The sequence below is a fragment of the Neopsephotus bourkii genome, unplaced genomic scaffold (assembly GCF_033783945.1).
Source record: "Neopsephotus bourkii isolate Nb327-2 ecotype Australia unplaced genomic scaffold, CSIRO-AGI_Nbou_v1 NB_923, whole genome shotgun sequence".
NCBI lineage: Eukaryota > Metazoa > Chordata > Aves > Psittaciformes > Psittacidae > Neopsephotus > Neopsephotus bourkii.
This window is the reverse complement of record NW_026901417.1, coordinates 512377-533862: the sequence shown is the minus strand read 5'-3', so window position 1 is coordinate 533862 and position 21486 is coordinate 512377. Positions and strand designations below refer to the sequence as shown.

General features: G+C 42.6%; 1 protein-coding gene across 1 annotated transcript in view; it reads right to left on the bottom strand.

Annotated features, from left to right (window-relative positions):
• Positions 1-21486, bottom strand: part of WNK2 (WNK lysine deficient protein kinase 2) — a 119615-nt gene that overhangs the window by 58208 nt on the left and 39921 nt on the right. The window contains exons 3-7 of the mRNA XM_061357804.1: positions 16625-16797; positions 15413-15633; positions 11350-11507; positions 1093-1181; positions 23-242 (exon numbers count right to left, since the gene is read on the bottom strand). Coding sequence (XP_061213788.1) covers positions 23-242; positions 1093-1181; positions 11350-11507; positions 15413-15633; positions 16625-16797 — 861 coding nt within the window. The remainder of the gene's footprint in view (positions 1-22; positions 243-1092; positions 1182-11349; positions 11508-15412; positions 15634-16624; positions 16798-21486) is intronic.

The window sequence follows — 21486 nt, the reverse complement described above, 5'->3', positions numbered from 1 at the left end:
TTTTGACAGAAGTTTATTTTACCATTTCTTGTGCAACATCATCAGGAGTTTCCTTCTCCAGATCAAAAGTAAATTCAATGGCTCCATTATCTTTGGGTTTTCCTTTCAGTTTCTTAGGATCTTCTACCCAGAGTCTTAAGGCAATAGAGGATTTCCTACCATGGTCTTCTTCTGCAAGTTCCACTCTTACCCCAGTATCTTCAGCAAAAAAGGCATGGCTTAATAAGTCTTTAATTTCATATCTGAAATGGATATAAAGAATATTCAAATAGTGCAAGTCTTAAGCAGTTTCAGAGAAGTTTGTGATAGGAAACTGGTGTTAAAGGTAGGAAATATTAGCTGTATGTTTGGTGTTCATCCCTAACAAATTTGTGTTCTTAGCAAAAAGACACAGTATTTGCAGTGTTACTGAGGACTGCTGAGTGATATTTCCTATTTGACAAAGCTTCAGCAATATTCATACCCCATCAGCATGTACAGAAATGCAGATTATAGCTTTGCTCAGTTTTTCTTGAGTATCTCACATAAAGAGTATTAAAAAAAAAAACAGGTTCCCTCTAGGTAGGCAGTTGAGGTCCCTAAAAACTGTATTTGTGAAAGTTATGAAATACTGAATAGCAGACATACTTATCTAGGAGAAACCAGGATAAGACTAGACTTCAAAACCAAAGCTGGAAACAAGGAACAATTTGTCTCCACATCCAGAGGTTAATGAACCAATAGAATCTGTCTGTGGTGAATCTACCATGTCACACTCATGGTCGACCTCCACCATGCTTGATGCTCCACACAGAACCTCCTACGTGAGATTTTACAGACAGATATGCCAGAATGTACTAGAATACGTTAGCTAATATGTCCACAATAGTGCTTCTGACCTTATTCTTTGAAGCTGAGAGACGCACCAACAGCATTTATTCAATTATCCTGACATTCCTGGCAGGAAAGCAGACAATCATTTATACCTGTATTTTCATTTTGTATTTTCTCCTGCACAGGGGAAACTCAGAGGCCAGAACAAAAACCTACAGACAGCTTTGACATCTCTGCATACACACTATTTAATTCAAAACTTGATTACTTGAAACAAACCTTTCTTCTTTATTTTTGCAAATGCACTCCCCAATTATCTCCTTAATTTCAGGATCAGTAACTTTCTCAAAGCTTGCTGGCTTTATACCCTAAAAGAACAGAGAAAAACAATTTAGTTCGAAAAAGAATTGCATTTTATCTCTTAATTAAGAACATTTTCCCTACATTTTACAGTCAATTCAACTCTTGGAGAAACTAATACTTTGAAGTTCTTAGCCTTAATGCAAAATTGAATTGAAGACATAGGATTACTGTATTTCTAAGTACCACTGCACTTCAAAAACTAAGCACACCAGTTTGTACATGAATGGACGCAGGGCAAATCTCCCTTTTTCTTTACTAACCTTCTCAAACTTCACCTTTATATCTTGAAGTCAATATTCAAGAAACAGCAAATTTTAAATTTTCAAAATAACTCTTCGCTGAAATTATTTTTTTTGTCTTAACTCTCAAAACATCAAATCAACAAAGATGGATAATCACGTTTTTCTTCAGCCAGTTTAAAGAATGAGTCAAAAGTACCTCTGCATATTCCAAACTCCTGTTCCCCACAAATCTCTCAATATTTTGCTCTTCTATGTCCCCAACACTCTTCAACACCTCCACCCCACAAAAAAATCAAAAACCAACCCCAAAAGCAAGTAGGGGAGCACGAGAACATGCCCAACGACTCTTTGTCACTCCTGCATTTCCCCAGCACATTGTTAGAATCTCATGGGGAATGAGTGGCAGAGCAGGTGTAACACATAAATCAACCTATAAATCAAGTTCAGTCTCTGTCAAATGTTAACATTTTTGCTGGGAATAGCGTTCAGTTCCAGATTTGGAACAGCTAACCTATAAGCACAGCCTTTCAAGGAGAAAACCCAACTGTTCCTTGCAGGAGGAAACTTTAAAAGAAGCACACACACACTTCTAGGGCAGTTAGGTTATCTCTCCCTGCTTCCTAATATGCCAGGATGAAGATCTTAACTCAGCATGATACCCCTCAGGGTTATACAGCCACAATTAAAACATGTATCAACATAAAGAGGGACTGTGGGAGTGGTAGCATGCAGGTTCTCAGTCTAAATGACAGTTTGTGTATCATGTCATCTTTCTTAATCAAGATACACTAAATAACAAGCTATGGGGAACACCTGGGCAGTCAACACACACATGCATTTTCAGATCCCAGCCTGACAGTTTCTTCTGCTGCCAGTGTCGTGGGTCCAGCTGTAACAGACTGTTACTGGACTGCTCTTATCTCAGCCTGTGGGATTTACATGCTTTCGCTTCTCCTCCCCATCCATCTGGGAGCTGGGGGGGAAAAAGAGAAGGAGTGAGCGAGCAGCTGCATGGCTCTGAGTTACCGGCTGGGCTTGAACCATGACAGTCAGGTTGCAGGCAGGGAGGAAGGGATGATCCATTAGGAACTGCCATCATTTCCAGCATGGCCACCCTACTGCTCTCCTTGCCAAATAACATAGGAGCAACTAACAGGTACCCCAACATCTGTAATGCTGGCAACTCATTCATACAGTTCAACAGAAGATTTCCTGTGAACATTTTTTGTGTACATACACAGCCATAGTAAGAAAAGTGGCAACACAAAAAGTAACCCTTTTTATGTGTGATATTCAGCTTAAATTGCAACAACAACAAAAATCCATTTCAAAACCACAGAACATCCCTATCTACTAAAACAAGATGTGCATGGGTGAAAATTAGTTTGGAAACAGATTCTGCAGTTCGGTTCTATTACTTAAGGACCCAAACATTTCCAATGAAGTCAGTAAGAAGAATAAAGGATAATAAATAAAAAAAGATAAAGGAAACATGATTTCCTTTATCTAAAAAACCCAGAATTTGATTAAGCACATAACTGAATGAGATTGGGGCATTTAATTCCAATGAAATCCTTTTAAAATTTCACTCTGAAAGAAAAGTCAATGATGGATCATGCAGTGGCAAATAAGGAAGCTTGAAGTCCTGAAGAGTGGACTTTTGTCTCAACTTGGATAACAAAAAGAAAATAGGTATTTCAGAAGGTATCTGTGAGCACTTCACTGAATTTAGTCTTGAATAAATGTCATGGGTGAAATTCAACGAGGGCTGGCACCTGTCTGAGAATTTCTGAATATTCCAGCATCAGATGATACTTTTATCTTCTCATTAATATTCTGCTGCTACTCAAGCCTCAGGTTCAATTTTAAACTTGAATTTATTTATGTCATGTCAACCAGTCCCCTTTTTGTTTTGAAACCTAAGAGTGAAATATGTAATTCATAAATCGGGGGGGGGGGAAGACAGAAGAATCACACAAAGACTCAGCTTCCCAGTTTTGCCTCAGCAGAGAGCGGCCGAGATCCACACAAACCAGTCTTGTAGGAACAAACCCAAAATTATCTGCATCTGTGGCTGCCTGGCTGTGACCCACTGAAAAGAATTATTTGCTTAAAGCAAACCTAAATGTTACTTATGAGATGAGGGTTCAGATTTGTATATTAGAAAAATGTGTCACAGTGCTAGGAGTGCCTGGGCTTCAGTTTGCTCAAAACAAGCAAAAGCACCACAGTGTGGCAAGAGCTCAGAACTGGAAATGAAAGAAAACAAAGTACCACCAAAAGACATTTTTAGAATGAGTCCTCTATATATCCTGAAGCTATAGGAACTTACTGTGCTCTCAGATGGGGAGGAGTCTGAAGAACTCTTTGGCAATTCAGAATGGAAAGCAATAGGACAAATATCTACATTTTCCAACACTGCGGTTTGCTATAGGAAACTACCGATTTCCATCTCAGTGACATTTAGCAGGAAGAATTTGTAATAAAGACATCTTACTTACAATCTTACTGCTTACTGATAAATAGTCCACAAATGTCCATCAGTATTAATCTAACAGAGTGTGAGGTGTGAAACACAACACCCCAAACACCAAAAAAATCCCCAAACAAAGCAGTAGAGGCAACTATCACCACACTACCTGAAGAGCTTCCCGCTACCTAGAGGAACATATTGCTCATGGATCTTCACACTCAAGGGAACCTGCCAATCGCTTTTTATAATTGCAGAGTGCTTTCATGGGTATCTTAATACACACTGAACAGATAAGATATAAATAGCATCAGGAATGTTGCAGTATCTGAATTTAATTTGCTTTTCCAGAATTCACAATCTTCAGTTACGTGGTTCGGCTTGATGCAGGGTTGGATATATTGGGCATTGATAAAACAGGTTTGCCTGGAAATGGTCCTTTTGAGAGATACCTGAGAACTGACCCTGAATTCTGACCTTACAAGTTGCTTCCACAAAAGGAAAAAAAAAAGGCAGCTCCTCCAAACACCATTTTACTTCCAACATCTTTGGAAGGAAAACTGACTCCTCTCGGAACATCTATTCATCTAGTGAACAGCCAAGCTATGAATACATGACTAAAACAAACAAGGGCAAAATATGCACAGTGAACAGAAGTACTTTGCCAAAGCGTGTTCTTCCAATGACCATATGCTGTCACATGCTTTTGCTCCTTTCCCTTCATTAAAACCTCCAAGGCCATCTCACTGTCATGCTGCAACCCCTCCTACCATGCTGTGCCCTGATGCTTACAGCTCTCCTGATAGCGAAGTGGGTTTATGTGAAAAGCAGGTTTCTACTTGCAAGCATTCATTTATACAAAAGCCATCTGTCTTCCCTGAGCATTCCCAAGGAAACATGGCACCAAAATGCAAAGTATATTAGCTAAGGAATTATCTATGACACTTGAAAACTGTACAGCTGTCTTGTACAGAACAGTAAATTCAACACCACTGCATCTGGAATGCAGGGCCAACTTGTTGACAGAAGGTGCATATAGACGTTTTCATGCAAATTCTGTAAATGCTATGTAATCCAAGAGCAAAATGAGAGAAGATCAAACAATCTCTTTTTTGACAAATTCTCTGTCTCAACCAGGATGATTTACTCTGAACCCCTCGCCAGCACTTTCTCTCCTCACATTCCTACTGAAGCGATTATATTCAAAATCTAAGTGTAAGATAGTAGAGTTGATAGTCAGGCACATCTACAACATTAAAGTTTGAACCTTCATGTTGGGTGCAACTCTGAGAATTTCCTTTTCAGAGGCCTAAAACCAACCTCTTGTGATCTTTGCATCAGCAGAGACACTGTATAAGATGCACAGCATATGCCAGGCAAGCCAACTTCACCTCCGACCCATGTCAGTTAGGGATTTTTTCTACAGGCTTTCCTTTCACCTAGAAGGTGCCCTCCTTATCTAGATACAGTTGACTTTGGACTAAACCACCACCTTCTACCTGAAGGTAGTCTCTAGACTCATGCAGTTCCTAGAAAACGAAAAATCTTTCTTCCAAAAAAGCTGAAACCATGTTTCCAACTGCAATTCCACCCTCCCACAGACACTAGGAAGTTAATAAAGTGAAGGTAAAGTTCTCAGTTCTGCCAGGCTTTTGTTCCACAACATTCACTATTGAGCTCTCTGTGTACAGTTATGAACTCATCTCTATTTCACCCCAAAAAGGTACTAAATCCTAATGCTAACCTAAGATTATCTGCAGCTCTCAGAACATACCTGAAACAGAGAGAAAGTTTGTGCAATGACACAACATAATTTGTCCTTTGTTGCTGTGCTACAGCTATAGCATTTGAATAATATAGAATATAGTCTGCAAATGCTGGGAAAACACTCAATACATTTATATAACAGAAATGAGATGGAAACTTACAATGCAAAACCAATACAAACATGGGGGTTGTTTTAAAGCACACCTTTGTGCTGCTGAACCCAGCGAGGCCACCACAAACCTCTGGCAGCCACAGCCAGCCTTCTGTGCATTCTGCAGCACATCAGTAAGAAAACATTGGGCTGGAGCTACATGGGAAGCTCACAGGCTCCGATGCTTTGTTGCTATTGTCTGCATCAAAATCACTCGGCAGAATGACTGAACATACACACACACACAAAAGAACTAAGAAAAAAACATCAAGTTATGCATGAAAAATGAGATTATGGCATCAGAATGAAGGTCACTGCAAATATGCTGATCAGGGAATCACTTCAAAGTTAACTGCAGAAAATGTGCCTTGGACCTGCTGCTTGAAAAACATGTATTTTCTGTTTATATTGCATATGAATGTTTTAATGTTTACACTCCATAATTCAGGATGAAAGGGTAGAGAGAGGTGACAAGTCCTACAAGCATGTCTCGTCTGGCAAAGAAATAAGCCCCTCTGTACAGTTAAAAATTACTGCCACTACATCCTGGACATACACTTACACAGATCTAAAAACAAGTGTAGAAAACTTAGGCAGCAATTAAGACATGAGAATACAGACAGGCAGAATAAAAGTTCCCTTAAATAAATAACTGTAATAATCTTACACTGCAGATGCACGTAATGCATAGTACCTTAAAACAAAACAGCAATGTCTCAGCAGGGTAATGTTTCTATTTTTCATACCAATAAGGACCACCAATGCATGGGACTCAACACCTATGACTTTAATTGTATCTTATGGCCTATTAGCAGGCAAGAGTTTGATAGAATGTTAGAACAGAATGGAAACAATTGGAAAAGGCATTATAATGGCAAAATCAAACTAACACATTGGGTGTGCTGGGCAGCAGCGGGAATGTGCAGCCCAGAGTAACCAAAGTGAGGTTAGAGGCAGTCTGAAGAATAAGGTGGTTATTGTACCTTCACTAGCAAGCAATCGCTTGCTTGATGCAAACACTAGCAAGCAATTCTGACCCCTTTACATACTACTGGACCTACTGTGGTTGCCACCATGATGCTGAGCCCAAGGCAGGAAAAGTGAATTAAGTTTTCAAAATACAAGCATCAGCAAATATATTTTTGCATTACATTAGCCCTCAATTTTAAAACACTAAAAACAGTGTTTACATTTCTGGGGCATAAACCCACACTTTTATGAAAAATTAAGTAAATTTCCCACTGACAAGCTGAAATACGTGACAGCTTTCAGGGGCACCACACCACTGATCTCCTCAATTGGAGAAGGTCAGGGCCACCTCCGGCTCTACTGAGAGCCCCCAACCTCAACTAACACTGGAAGGCAACAGTCTAATTCAGCCTCCTGGTTTCAGCCTCGGCTCCATTTCGACCCTGTATTTCAGTCTAGTAAAACCCAACACTAGCAGTAGCTGCTGCATGACCAACCCTTAACCCTTCATGGAACGTAATTTTAAAGTCTTTTCAGCTGTAAGTCATCACAGCCCCAGCTAACAGAGCAGACATCATAGTCTGGTGATGGCTCAGGACCCGCACCCCCAATCCCTGCCCCTCCACAGCAGCAGCAACAGCTTCCCTCACCCCTAAGCTGCAGCTCACATGGGTCGCAGTGGGGTCCTTTGCTGTTACCAGCTCTCCGGCGGGTGCAGCTCCTCTAGAGAAGCTGTTGAGCCCAAGCTGGAGGTTCCTTCTGGGACAGGGGATGTCCCTGCCACTCCTCTTGCACCCTCACTAAGAGGTCCACCCCCTGCTCCTCCTCCCTGACAATTCCTGCAGCTCATGGCATTCACAGGACGTTCTCCCTCTTAACAGGGAGGTGGTTAACTCTTTCCTTGGAAGGACAGCAATACCAGCTTTTCCATCTAAAGAATCTAGAATTTAGTGTGAGGTATCCCTGCCCATGGCAGGGGGGGCTGGAAACAGATGATCTTAAGGTCCTTTCCAACCCTAACTATTCTATGATTCTCTGAATCTGTGCCTGTGCCTGACGTCATCTGCTTCAGCTTCCCTTGCTAGACAGTTCTGTTTCAAAAATATCCCTTAAAGTAGCAAAGTGACCTTTTAACAGCTTCTCCACCATTACTTCTTTATGATAAGCATGATCTTCCATCTCCAAAGTTGCTAGTATAAGACCATTTTTACAAAGTTTTAATAACTTACCAAATAATCCTCAGCTATGTAAAGGTTATTGCCATAGAAAATAAGTCACTCAGGCTTTCATCAGTGTTTACAAAAAATGACTACTTAAGTCTGCAAATTGAAATATAACATCTAATTAGGAATCCTCTGATTAATCATTATTCTTTGCCATCTTGGATATTGCTTTGATAAATGAGATTTAGGAGTCTTGCAAAGTCTGAATTACCAGTATTCCAGATGGGTAAGTGTAACTCTGGGTTGAAAGCGACACTCCAGGAAGAGATAAAACTACCAGAAATCAGGGTTGCAATCCCAGAATCCCAGCCTGGTTTGGGTTGGAAGGGACCTTAAAGCTCCTCCAGTTCCAACCCCTGCTGCGGGCAGGGACCCCTTCCACAGGAGCAGCTTGCTCCAAGCCCCTGTGTCCAACCTGGCCTTGAGCACTGCCAGGGATGGGGCAGCCACAGCTTCTCTGGGCACCCTGTGCCAGCGCCTCAGCACCCTCACAGGGAAGAGCTTCTGCCTAAGAGCTCAGCTCAGTCTCCCCCTCTGGCAGGTTCAAGCCATTCCCCTTGGCCTGTCCCTATAGGCCCTTGCCCAAAGCCTTCTCCTGGTTTCTTGTCAGCCCCCTTTATCCACTGGGAAAGATCTAGGTTTATCAAGCTACAAATGCCAGCTTGATAAACCAAAAAATGAAATAAAGCTACTTCCCCTCTTCAGATGTGTCCTCCTGCTTTCAGAAAGTGATGGCATCTCTCATTTCCAGCAGGGACACCCTCCTGTGTCCTGTGATACTGACTTCAGGTTTTAAACACAGATTCCCAAGTAATTTATATCCTTCCTCTCCCACCAGATTAGCAGCAGTTAGCAGCCTGTTAGCACAGCCATCTACAAGAGCACCAACTTCCTGGCATCCCAGTCATCAGTGGTGGGAAAAGACAGATACTGAACAGTACAAGCTAGAGCTATAAAAATTAAAATTGCACATCAACCCATCATCTGGCACATGCAAGTGTTTGGGTGTTTGATCTCTATATTGAGTGTGAGCAATTAGTGTACAACAAAATTGGTAACACAATTTTGACCTCGAGCGGTGTTTGCTGACTGTGGGATTTCACAGAGCCCTTTTAGTACTAGCCTAACCCAGTGAACCTCTTGAAAAAGGTAAGTGGTCTCAAGAGCCTTTCAAAATCGACTAGTTATTATTATGTTTCATTTGAGAAGACTATTGGTCATAACAAGCAGTTGCATAAGAGGAATACAAACTAATTTTGGACCACACCCTTGGAGACTAAGAGATGGATGCATTCAATGCATCTCCTGTTCAAGCCTACTCTTCCGACCTTATAGGTCAAAGAAATAAAATCAACGTTATCTGTAGCTAATCTTTGCAAATTTTAGTGCAGCTTTCTTCCCCTCTTCCCATCCCAAGTGTGCTGACTGCATCTTTTGGTGATGCACAAGGGTCAAACCACACAGCTCACTCTCTTCTTTTGTAACAACTACATGGAAGGACGTACCTGGGACAATCTTCGACAAACTAGCCTTTTTAACATAATCTATCCTGAAAAGAACCTCCTGTAACTCTTGGTTTCACTTAACCAAGCAGAGCAGAATACAACTACAGCTGCCAAAGCCTTTGGCAAGTCTCATTTCTCTGCAGTCAGTGATTTGCATGTTACAGACTCAGGAGTTTCTTCAAGCATTCACAGCACAGCTCATGTAGACAAATACATTTATCATCTGGGGGTAAGAATGAGGGACAGGGTATTTTGTGCAGTGTAAAGAGTATTTTAGATTGACTTCTCTAGCCTAACCTCGCCTGAAAATGCAGCAAAACCATTTCTATGGTTCCTCTTGGGATTACCAGACTTTGCAGAGTTCCAAAATGCAGATACAAAGCTCCTCTGGCTGACTCCAAAACTAAGTATTGCTAAATTCCCCCTTTTGTATCTTCAGATATTTTCTTATGTGTACAAACAGATGGAATATATTATGGAAATCCAAATCCAACATCCTCCACCATATAAACAAGTATTTTGGCTGTAACCTAAAAGTGAGTCCTTTTGGGGGAAACCTGATCAAATCTGAAAAGTCCTTGTTTAGGAGGCAAGACTAGAGCAAAGATTTCTTTCCCTGCTCATTCTTCAACAGTTACATGCATTTTCGGCTGATGGAGATTAAATCTAAGATTACTGAAAATACTTAGTGCTGCAGCAGTATAAACAACAGGATCCAGTTGTGGAACTGAAAGCTTACACATCAACCTACAGCAGGCTTGTGCAACCCTGAACTCAGACAGCTCAACTTCTACAACACACCACACATTTGACAGGACTGACACCTCATTTACATAGTATCATAGAATCATAGAATAATTAGGGTTGGAAAGGACCTTAAAGCTCATCCAGTTACAGCCACCTGCCACGGGCAGGGACACCTTCCACTAGGGCAGCTTGCTCCAAGCGCAATCCAAACTGGCCTTGAACACTGCCAGGGATGGAGCATTCACAACCTCCTTGGGCAACCCATTCCAGTGCCTCACCACCCTTACAGTAAAGAAATTCTTCCTTATATCCAATCTAAAGTTCCCCTGTTTAAGTTTTAACCTGTTACCCCTTGTCCTGTCACTACAGTCCCTAATGAAGAGTCCATAGCCAGCATCCCTATAGGCCCCCTTCAGATACTGGAAGGCTGCTATGAGGTCTCTACGCAGCCTTCTTTTCTCCAGGCTGGACAGCCCCAACATTCTCAGCCTATCTTCATACAGGAGGTGCTCCAGTTCCCTGATCATCCTCGTGGCCTCCTCTGGACTTGTTCCAACAGTTCCATGTCCTTTTTATGTTGAGGACACCAGAACTGTACACAATACTCCAGGTGAGGTCTCACAAGAGCAGAGTAGAGGGGCATGATCACCTCCTTCGACCTGCTGGTCACGCTCCTTTTGATGTAGCCCAGGATACGATTGCTTTCTGGGCTGCAAGCGCACACTGAAGCCGGCTCATGTTCATTTTCTCATTGACCAGCACCCCCAAGTCCTTCTCTGCAGGGCTGCTCTGAATCTCTTCTCTGCCCAGCCTGTAGTTGTGCCTGGGATTGCTCCGACCCAGGTGTAGGACCTTGCACTTGACATGGTTAAACTTCATGAGGTTGGCATCAGCCCACCTCACAAGCGTGTCAAGGTCCCTTTGGATGGTATTCCTTCCCTCCAGGGTATCAACTGAACCACACAGCTTGGTGCCATTGGCAAACTTGCTGAGGGCGCACTCAATCCCACTGTCCATGTCAGCAACAAAGATGTTCAACAAGACTGGTTGCAATCATCAAGCTACAAAATTCCAGTACAAATGAAGGAAGTTTACTCACACAGGTGACTTTTCGGTAAATTTGAGCAGCATTCTGGCATTCTGAGTAAGGGTATTCTGAGGTAGCCATTTCCAACATGCACATTCCAAAAGCATAGACATCCACAGATTCATCATAGTGTTCCTCATACATTTCCGGGGCCATGAATTCTGGTGTACCTACACAGACACGAGCAACAGGGATGTAAATTGTAAGAATGTAATTAAAAGAATGTAAGTTAAAAGAATTAAAAGAATATAAGTTCTAAATAGCTTTAACCACAACCTTTTTCACCTATAAGAAGTGTGTCCATTATAGTAATGTACAGATGCATGTGAAATTATTTCAAAAGGGGGAAGTAACCAGCTCAGACACTGTCCAGGGAAGAAACCCAAAGTCAACACACATACTTACATACCCATGGCGTGCTGGCAATCATAGAATAGTTTGGGTTGGAAGGGACCTTCAAAGCTCATCTATGCAATGAGCAGGAGCATCTTGAATAATACAAGGGGGAAGAGGAGAAAACAGAAAAACAAAAAAGAAGGGAGTGGGAGGTTGGAGGAAAGTATCAAAATTTCAAAACCAGAACAGCAGAATGAGGTGCACCACATTGCCTGACCACAGTGCAAGCCATGAAAGGGTTTCTTTTCTGCATGGAGATCAGGAAAATACAGGAGAATAGAAATGAGAACCTTCACTCCTGGTTTTATCAATGTAAATTTGCATTTTTTTCCCTCCAGAGATACATAGCAACCACCCAGCAGACAGACAGCTCTTTGGAAGCAAGTAGTATCACAAATCACCCACAAAGTCATGCACAAAACATTAAACATAATTCCGTCACTGGTTTAGTGGGACAAATCAATGAGGCTACTCATAGGACACGGTCCTACTAAATGGGGATTAAGGTGTCGGAAGTCTAATTCAACTGATTAAATATTAAGTGAAGCAATGTATATCCTGCTTCATAACTTGGAGCACTGTGTACAGTTCTGATGTCGCCAAACACGGAATTCTTGGAGCAAGCCCAGAGGAGGCCACGAGAATGATCAGGGGCTGGAGCATCTCCCATACAAAGACAGGCTGAGAACACCGTAGCTGCTCAGCCTAAAGAGAAGCTGCATGGAGATCTCAGAACAGCTTCCAGTGTCTGAAGGTGCTACAAGGATGCTGGGGAGGGACTCTTCATCAGGGACTGTAGTGACAGGACAAGGGGGAATGGGTTAAAACTTAAACAGGGGAGATTTAGGTTGGATATATGGCAGAAGCTCTTCCCTGTGAGGGTGCTGAGGCGCTGGCAAAGGGTGCCCAGAGAAGCTGTGGCTGTCCCATCCCTGGCAGTGTTCAAGGCCAGGTTGGACACAGGGGCTTGGAGCAAGCTGCTCTAGTGGAAGATGTCCCTGCCCGTGGCAGAGGGTTGGGACTGGCTGAGATTTAAGGTCCCTTCCAACCCAAACCATCCTGTGATTCAAGGAGTCTGTAAATAGAAGTTACAGCTTTATGACGAGCAGCAACTTACAACACCTTCCACATCTGCACAGCAAGCTACTCTGAAAAATGTGGTCTTATAGAGCAAAAGGGAAAAAACTACCACTTGTGTAATTTATTCCAGGAACTGCATCTTGTAATGTAATTTATACTTAGGAGTCAAGACTAGTTTATTTCCTTTTTACATTTAGAAAAGATGAAGGAAGAGAGATTAATGCTTGTATGTTGTGGGGGAGGACCAGCAAGCCATACGCACTGGGATGCCAAAAGGAGCATGAGAGGTCTTGGGCCACATGAAAGACTCAGACAAACCCTGCCTGTCCAGCCCAACAGCAGCCCTCAGGACCCAAACTGTCCTCCATCACCCTGCAGCAGCCTGAGACCCTTCCTTTTTTGTTATGACATGTCTTCATCAGCAGATAAAGCACAGCTGTAATTGAAGTAACATATACCAGGAGAAAATAGTTCTCTTATATTACAAAATTTGGGATCAATCTCTCTCATTGTTTATGATCCTCCCACCTCCAAGACACTTGTGCCTTCAGCTTTTGTAAATCAGCAGGACCCATGAGGTGGAAAGCTCAGCATAGTGCCTGCTCTTTGGGGTCTTTGTGACAGCAGTGGAGGCTGCTGCTCTGCAATAGTTAACTGCCACAGAGAGAGGAGTTTGGAGCTGCTACCTCGATTAGAAGGAACGAGATTCAGAGGCAGGAGTGAATCTCATGAATTAGGGATCATCTAAAGGAAACCAGAAAGTGTCAGCATAAGCCTAAGAAGCAAATGAAATTCTTGACACCATGCCAAAAGAGCATTAAAATGTCATTTTCCCCCATCCATAAGGGCTGGGAAGGAATATATACAAATACCCTTCAACAAAACAGACCACCTAAATGCAAAGTTGCCCAGTATCTATTCAGCTCCTCTTGGCAGGAGTTTTGCCCTGGCTCAGCTCCCTGCAGAGATACACTGCAAGGTCAGATGAGCATCAACGATGGCACGAATGCAGCAAGGGAAAAACTGGACCTCAGCCATGCTGACATCATTCCATTCAACCCGATAAAAAAAATCACAGATACTAATATTTCTTTAAAGCTGCTACACCTACAGAGGAGGCAGAATCACTTATGTGATCAGTGTTTCCAAGCCCTCCTAATTCTTTCCTTGGAGCAGCCCTACTCATGAAAAAGGTAGGCTTAGTTATATTGCCAAAACAAATGCAGACACCTTGCCAGCAACCTGCAGCCCTTTTCAGTATTGAGCTTCTTTTAGACATGAGCATGCTTTGGTGGTGTTGTGGTAACAACTGATTTTACAAAAGCCTGTATTGGTACTACTGATACTATCCCATTGTGTCCTGTGGACAACTGTTCTACTGCAAAAAAGCATGTGAAGAAATACTAACCCTCAACAGCAAATTATTAGAAGTTAAAAACTAGAGATCTGCCAATTACTGAAAGTTAAATTTAACAGCTACAAACCAACATCTTTTCACTAAAACCCACAAGGCTGAGCACACCTACAGCTGCCAAGCACATACCCAAGATTTATACCATTCCAACTTCCAACTGCACTGGGCTCCGTAAGCATTAAGGCTGATACTTTAGTACAAATAATTGTAAATAATTATAATCTCTGAAAATTTGAGATGCTAAAATAATTATTTAAGCAGCTACTGCTTGAAAGATAAGGTGCTATTGTCATACAGAGAAAGGGAACACTGTCACTATCAGTCTGCTAACTCTAATTACCTAGAATGTAATTTCCATTTATATTGTAAGTTCAAATACAACTACATGTGTGACAACATCCCTAACTTTCAGCATCCTCTCTGAAGAATCTGCAGCTTCCTAAAACCATCACCAACAGATCTGAACAAAGGGAATCTGCTAAGGCAATATGGGTAAAAAAACACCACAAAAACCACAACACGCAACGTTGGAGAATTCAGAACATTACACTGACACAGAAAACGCTACGTGTAACTTTTGCAAGGAAACAATGTCCTTGGACAGTCATTCAGGAAACATCCTGGCAGTTCAAGCGAGCCCAAGTTCTAATACTCCTCACACGGGCACCTCCCGAGGGCATCATCTATTGTATATCCTAGTGGAAATCTCTTTTAATTTTGTACCTGCTGATTTGATGTTGTTTCAGCAGCACTCTGCCAGGATGGCAGCGAGGCAGGGACAAGCTCTGCAGTTGCCTGCAGCCTGTTCTGCTGATGCCCCAGTAAATGGGATAAGGCGTTCCAGCCAGACCAGCTCCCCTGCAGCCATTCTGCAAAGGAGAAGCCTAGCTCTGCAGTAGGATATGTAGATACCAAGTAATATTTCAATTAAAGAAAACAAACAACAACAACAGAACAAGAAGTGTTTTACCATTGTGACACAGAAAGAAGGAAAAAAGTAATAGTCATGACTCCATTTCCTACTCAGATTTTCATAGTGGTATAAAGTGAATAGCCACAAAAACACTTCAATCCATTCTACTAACCTACATGCGAAAAACACACCAGTGTAAAACATGAAAGAAAGGTATTAAAAAAACAACCACCACACCAAGAGCAAGAAGCCAAGGAGAACAGGAGAATTACCTATGACACTTTTGGCAAATGAAGCTCTCTTGAGGGTTGCGAGACCCAAGTCTCCTATTTTCACAGATCCAGTGGGCCCAGTAATAAAGATATTGTCACATTTTAAGTCTCTGTGAATGATTGGTGGAGTTCTTGTGTGCAAGAAGAGAAGACCCTTCAGGATCTGCCGGCACCAACTACGCAGGACTTTTGGTTTCATCACTTTAAATCTTTTCAGATACCTAGAGCACAAACATACACAGAAGTGAGCATAAAGAAAATGGAAGTGTTATTAGAGATTCTAGGGGGTTCAACAGCTGAAACTCCATTCCAGATAAAAGCCCCTTATTAGATGCCATAATAGCAGCTCAGAAATATCACAAAATTGAAAGAAATAGATCTTTTCAATGGAGGAATTAAAGCATTCATTTTCAGGGAGGAAAATAATAAGCATTTTTGGTGCAAATACAACCAAATATTTGCAAGTCTAATAAGTACAGCAATTCACTTCACACAGAGAACAGCTTTACAATATATTTCCTATATTTAAATCAGAAGAATACTGAAGTTTAATTTTAACCACAAGGTTTTGACCACTGGACCATGCACCTGCATTTTTTCCATTTACCTAAAATGCCGATTGGAAGGGTGTATTTTGGAAAGCTGTAGAACCTGCTAATGCACTGGCAGAGTAGCGCACTGGGTATATGCAGTGACGAATCCTGCTCCCATTGGGGATGAAAATCTGTTCCAGAATTCATGCCAACTGTTCTATACCACCTTAACAGGACTGTCAGCACCACAAGCTATTAATTAATATGGTTTAGTAGATAACTTGGAGCACCTTCTGCTTCCAAAAGAGGTTCTACCACCTAAATGCTATTCTAGCCAAATTTTCTGACAAAACGTGCAAATACAAGCACAACAGCAAACACAAAAACACACTCTGACAAATTAAAGCATCACAGGCAGAAGATGAAGCACATGAGAGAACAGCTTCTAGTTGCATAACTGAGACAGTAGAGCAGGGAAAGAGAGATGGAGGCCAAAATTTTTCCTGTCAAATCAATGCAGTTCAACCGCAGGGACAAATGACAGACACTAGAGAACAGCTCCATTTATTATTTTTTTTTTCTTTTACCTAGATACGCCTTTTTTGGAATATGAAAGTAGGGTTTTTCTAAAAATTCCCACTGCTATTCTTAGCCTCCTCACCAGGAGCGCAGGACTTACGTCTTCAGTGTTCCAGAGGTCATCAATTCAGTAACCAGCACGATGCACCTTTTGCCTTTTACACAGGATTCCCAGAAGTCATAAAATCTCACAATGTTTGGATGCTGCAGACCTTTCAACATTTCTGCTTCTTCTTTAAATCTCTGCCTCTCTACTTTTGTGAGTTTTCTGTCCTATAATCCAAAATAAGACATTATTAGTAGCAAACAGATGAAAATAAAGGCACTGCATTGCTAGGGTGTTGAGAGTTTTAGATTTGCTTTATGCTTTTACATAAGAGATGAGCAGTGTGTATGAGCTAGGGCACTCGCCTTAAATCCAGTGTCAAGATGACAAAGGCTTGCCTCTGAACAAAGAGACGCCTGTGTTACATGACAGCATTAATATTTCAGGCAACATAAACACACCCATGGCTCGATGGATCCACACAGAGCTATTTACTTCTTGTTTTGGTTTTGTGAGGCCCATGATCTAAGAAGTTAACACACAGGATTACATTCTAGGTAGGAATGTCCTCTCTGCTGTGATGGCTCAGCACCCTCCACAATGGCTCCTTGGAAGCTGTGGCAGTGACCACGGGTCAGGTCCTCAGGAACCACACAGGCTGCAAAGCCCATCCTACTTCCAAATTACACCACCACCCTTCTCCAAACAAACAAGCACATACATTTTCCTGTTTGTTTGCTGTTCTGCCCAATCATACAGACTTTGCTTTAAAGCCAACAAAGGAAGGATTTGAAACTGTCTTGCAGCCAGGTGCTGCGCACAGGATGCATGGAAACACTTAGAAACTGGAAATGTGAGGAATGTTATGTTTTACTGCTCTGGTTTTCCTAGAGAAACGGAGGAGCATTTACCATGAACTCGAGGCTGCAAGGTGACCCTGCAAGGAGCACGCAGGGCCTGTCTCCTCCTCCCCAGAGGTCAGCAGATGGCTGCTGGGCTGCCTGGACCTCGCAAGCAGCATGAGACCCCTACCCCAAACAGGTCAGATGCACACTCTAGCCTCTTTAGATGATGTAAAAGCAAAACGAGAGCATCACCAAAGAACACAGCATCACTGCCTGGTTTGTCTGCCTTGGACAGTTGGGTTAGGAGCACTTCCCTTCACTGACCTAGAAATCAAGCTTTTTCATTCTTTAAAAGGCACAATTGTGTAACTGTTCTTACTTACAGAAGCAAAGGCTCACAAATCAAGAAGTTCAATTACTTCAGATTTTAACCTCAGACATTTTCCTTTTCTCTGCTCACTCGGGCATGCTTATAAAGAGCATTTACATGGTGATTTGAAGTGGCATCCAGCTGATTTGTAACCAACATGTAGAGGGATCAGACCACTGCCATTTTGACAGCCGGTCCTCATCTGCAGTCACAAAGAACTCAGTACAGGAATGACAATTTCCATGGCCACAAACAAGTCTTATACAAAGACCTCGCAAAAGGTTACAATGAGGATACTTGGGCTTTTCTTGGAAGACAGAAAACCCGCTTCCCCAGTGGTATGCGCGTATGAAAGCAGCTTTTCCATTTTCCACCATAGATGCTGAGGAGGTTCTCACAGTTTTCTGCACATTCTGTGGAGCAGAATGAGAGCAAACGTTGCCCTGAGCAACAGCAGCCATCCGGGCTGGCACAGGGGGTGTCCCTTGGGACTGATGCCTGGGTCCCCAGGAGCACCCTGCAGCACTACCAGGGATGGGCAGGCAGTGGCATGGCAAACCCCAACAGCCGAGAGCAAGGCAGGATTTGTGCTGCTCTGTGGCAACTGCAGTTTTTCTAAATGAAAAAAAAACCAAAAGCAGGCTAAAAAGCAGTAACAGAAGAGCCCGAGCATTGCTTCCAAGCCTATCACTTCTTCCCCTACTGCTGACTTTCCCCTGAATTTAAACCCTGCAGAACAGAATACTGCTATTCTGAATATATTTTGCTGTACAAAATACTGTAGATACACTGCTATTAAGGGCTATTAAGGGGGAAAAGGAGCAAGTTTGTGAGTGAGACAGGAGGAGCAGCATGGGCCAGCAGAGAAAGGAAAAGGCAGCAATGTGGATACAGCAGATTTTAAAAACCCTTCTAGTTCCCACACCTGGACCCTCCTTTTCAGCTTTCTGAGCACTGTCAGAAATGTTCCACTGCTGCTTTGGGGGCCACTTCTGAAAATCAACTTCAGACACTGCAAACAATCCCATTCAGAATATTCTACACATGACAAGCACCGGGTATTTTGGGCTGCTGTCTGAATTTGAAGTACTAAGATGGAAAGCAGGGCAACAGAGTGATTCTGGGAGACTAATGTGTGTTTCATCCAGAACTATGATAGAAAGAATCTGGGTTTCTTTATCATCATGATAACTGCATATCCTTCTCAGGAGAAAGCCCGGGTCCAATACTACCACTGGAGAGAGGAGGCAGGGGCAGGGAGGATGCGCAGGCAGGGCTTGGGGCCCTGACATGTTCCCCATCTCAGCAGGGGTCTCAGCACTGTCAGGGCTCTAAAAACCTTCCCTAAATTCCTCCAGGCTGAGCCCAACACATGAGTTGTTGGCCAAAGCACAAGGTCTTTCTGAAAGGGCTTAACAGTTGAAGGTTTGTACTTTGAAGCAGCAAAACCACTCATTTAAGTGCATGACTCACTCAGAGTTTAATCCTAACCCAAGAAAACCTTCACCAGGGTCACAGACACTTACTCTCCACTATATAATCCACACAAGTGAAGTGCCCTTATGCTGAAGGTAAGGGTGCAAGCCTGAAACAACATTAGGACATCAAATTTTAAGATAGCGATAAAGAAACTGGAAATGTCACACCAAAGCAAGCTAATCACAGAACCCCAGACTGGTTTGTGTTGGAAGGGGCCTTAAAGCTCCTCCAGCTCCAACCCCTGCCGTGGGCAGGGACCCCTTCCACTGGAGCAGCTTGCTCCAAGCCCCTGTGTCCAACCTGGCCTTGAACACTGCCAGGGATGGGGCAGCCACAGCTTCTCTGGGCACCCTGTGCCAGGGCCTCAGCACCCTCACAGGGAAGAGCTTCTGCCTAAGAGCTCATCAAAACCTACCCTGCACTAATGCACTTGTCCATTTAACTGGATTTAAGGCATCACTTTGCATAACCCACATTTATCAGCATCTGGGGGAATGATGTTTACAACACCGTACAGCTGAACAAGGAGGCTCAGGGATGTTGTGTTCCACCCGACAGCTTCACAAGTGCAACTGCAGCATCATGCTGAGCTGACAAACAAGCCATTCCTCAGTCTGCTCCGCTGCATTTATGGCATTACCACTATTCTGAGCTTCCTCAAGACACAACACCTGAACCTTCTCACTGTGGTCTGGGAGATACCAAGTTTGCAGATACCTGCATGCTTCCTGCCATTTTAAGGCACTCACACTTCCTGGCTCTTTCCCTCCTTGCTAGGACACCAAGTCTTGGCTCAGGAGGCAACACTGTAATTCTATTTCAGATAATTGAAAGTTTCTCAAGCCTACCACTTAACACAAAGGTTTCTAAAATAAACTTAACCTTTCAAACACTGACAACAATTGTACAGATCTGGTTCAACTTTTCCAGACACACTGAAATTAAACAAAACCAAGCCATTAGTGACACAGCCACTCAGTTTGGTTCCTGCGAGGAAATAACCTGAAGTTCAACTTGTTTGTCCACCTTAACATTAATGCTTTGAAGAACAGTCAGCTTAAAGGGTTGCAGCCTTTGTTGGTGGCACAGTTGGAATCAGAGCACCAGAGGGATCAGCCACAGTAACAGCTTCTCACCCTTGGGGCTTTAGATGTAGCAGCTTTGCAAACACATACACAGCGCAAACTCATCCCTAACCATTCTCTGATTCCATGAATTCTAAGTTAAATGTGCCTTAATGCATGAATCCAGAAATTTGTGTGTGGCTATTACATGATTTTGACACCACAGATTGATGCTGAACAAAGAAACTGCCCATCATTTCACTGCAGGGCCACAGCTAGAATCACACTTAGCAGCAACAAAAGCACCAAGGCATACAAAACATGAGCAGAGAGGAGATTGTACCCACTGCATGGCAGCCTACAGATCAGGCTGCTTGAAGAAGGCATTTCCCAGAGCAGCCACATGGATCCATGGTCAGACCCTTAACCCGGTGTTGAGAATTGGACATTTTTTACCACAGATACCCTGGGCTCCTGCAATTAAATGCTTACAGAGCGCTTCTGCTGGAATAAACCACCAGAGCCCTGCTTCACAGTGCATCTTTCACGCAGCATCACCAGTCACACATGCAGCCTGGCTTACAGCTCCAGGATCTCACCTTTCCTATAAATAAATACACATTAATTGGGTTGGGGTTATACAAAGCATCCTTCACTATGAATGACAAGCTAATAGGCAGATATTAAACAAGTGGCAAGAAGATGTTATAAATTCTAAGCTACCTTTTCTTTAATAATTTTCCTAGCTTTCCTGTTGCCAATCAGATCATAACTTCACGGTCAGTTTTAAGCATCAAATGACCAAAAGCTATTGACTTCTTTTTAGAAGGAAGAAATAATTCCCAATTAGTACTTTATGGCCTCGCTCTTTATAAATCACACACCCATTCACAGACACTGGAGTAAAAAGATGTTTGCAGCAGGAAGCTACATTAAAGTAAATACCCTATCCACAAATCAAGTTTCTGGTCATCTAATGCACCTATGTTCTTTGCTTCTCCCTGCTCATCATAGGCAGGGAGAAAAACAGCTCTGTTTAATACAAAATTTACCTCTTCATTAAGTTCCTTAGCGGGGAACAACCGCAAAGAATGGAATCAGTAAATTAATGTGTTAACAAAATGAAAAGGAAAGCTTACAAATTAAATTTCTGGAATG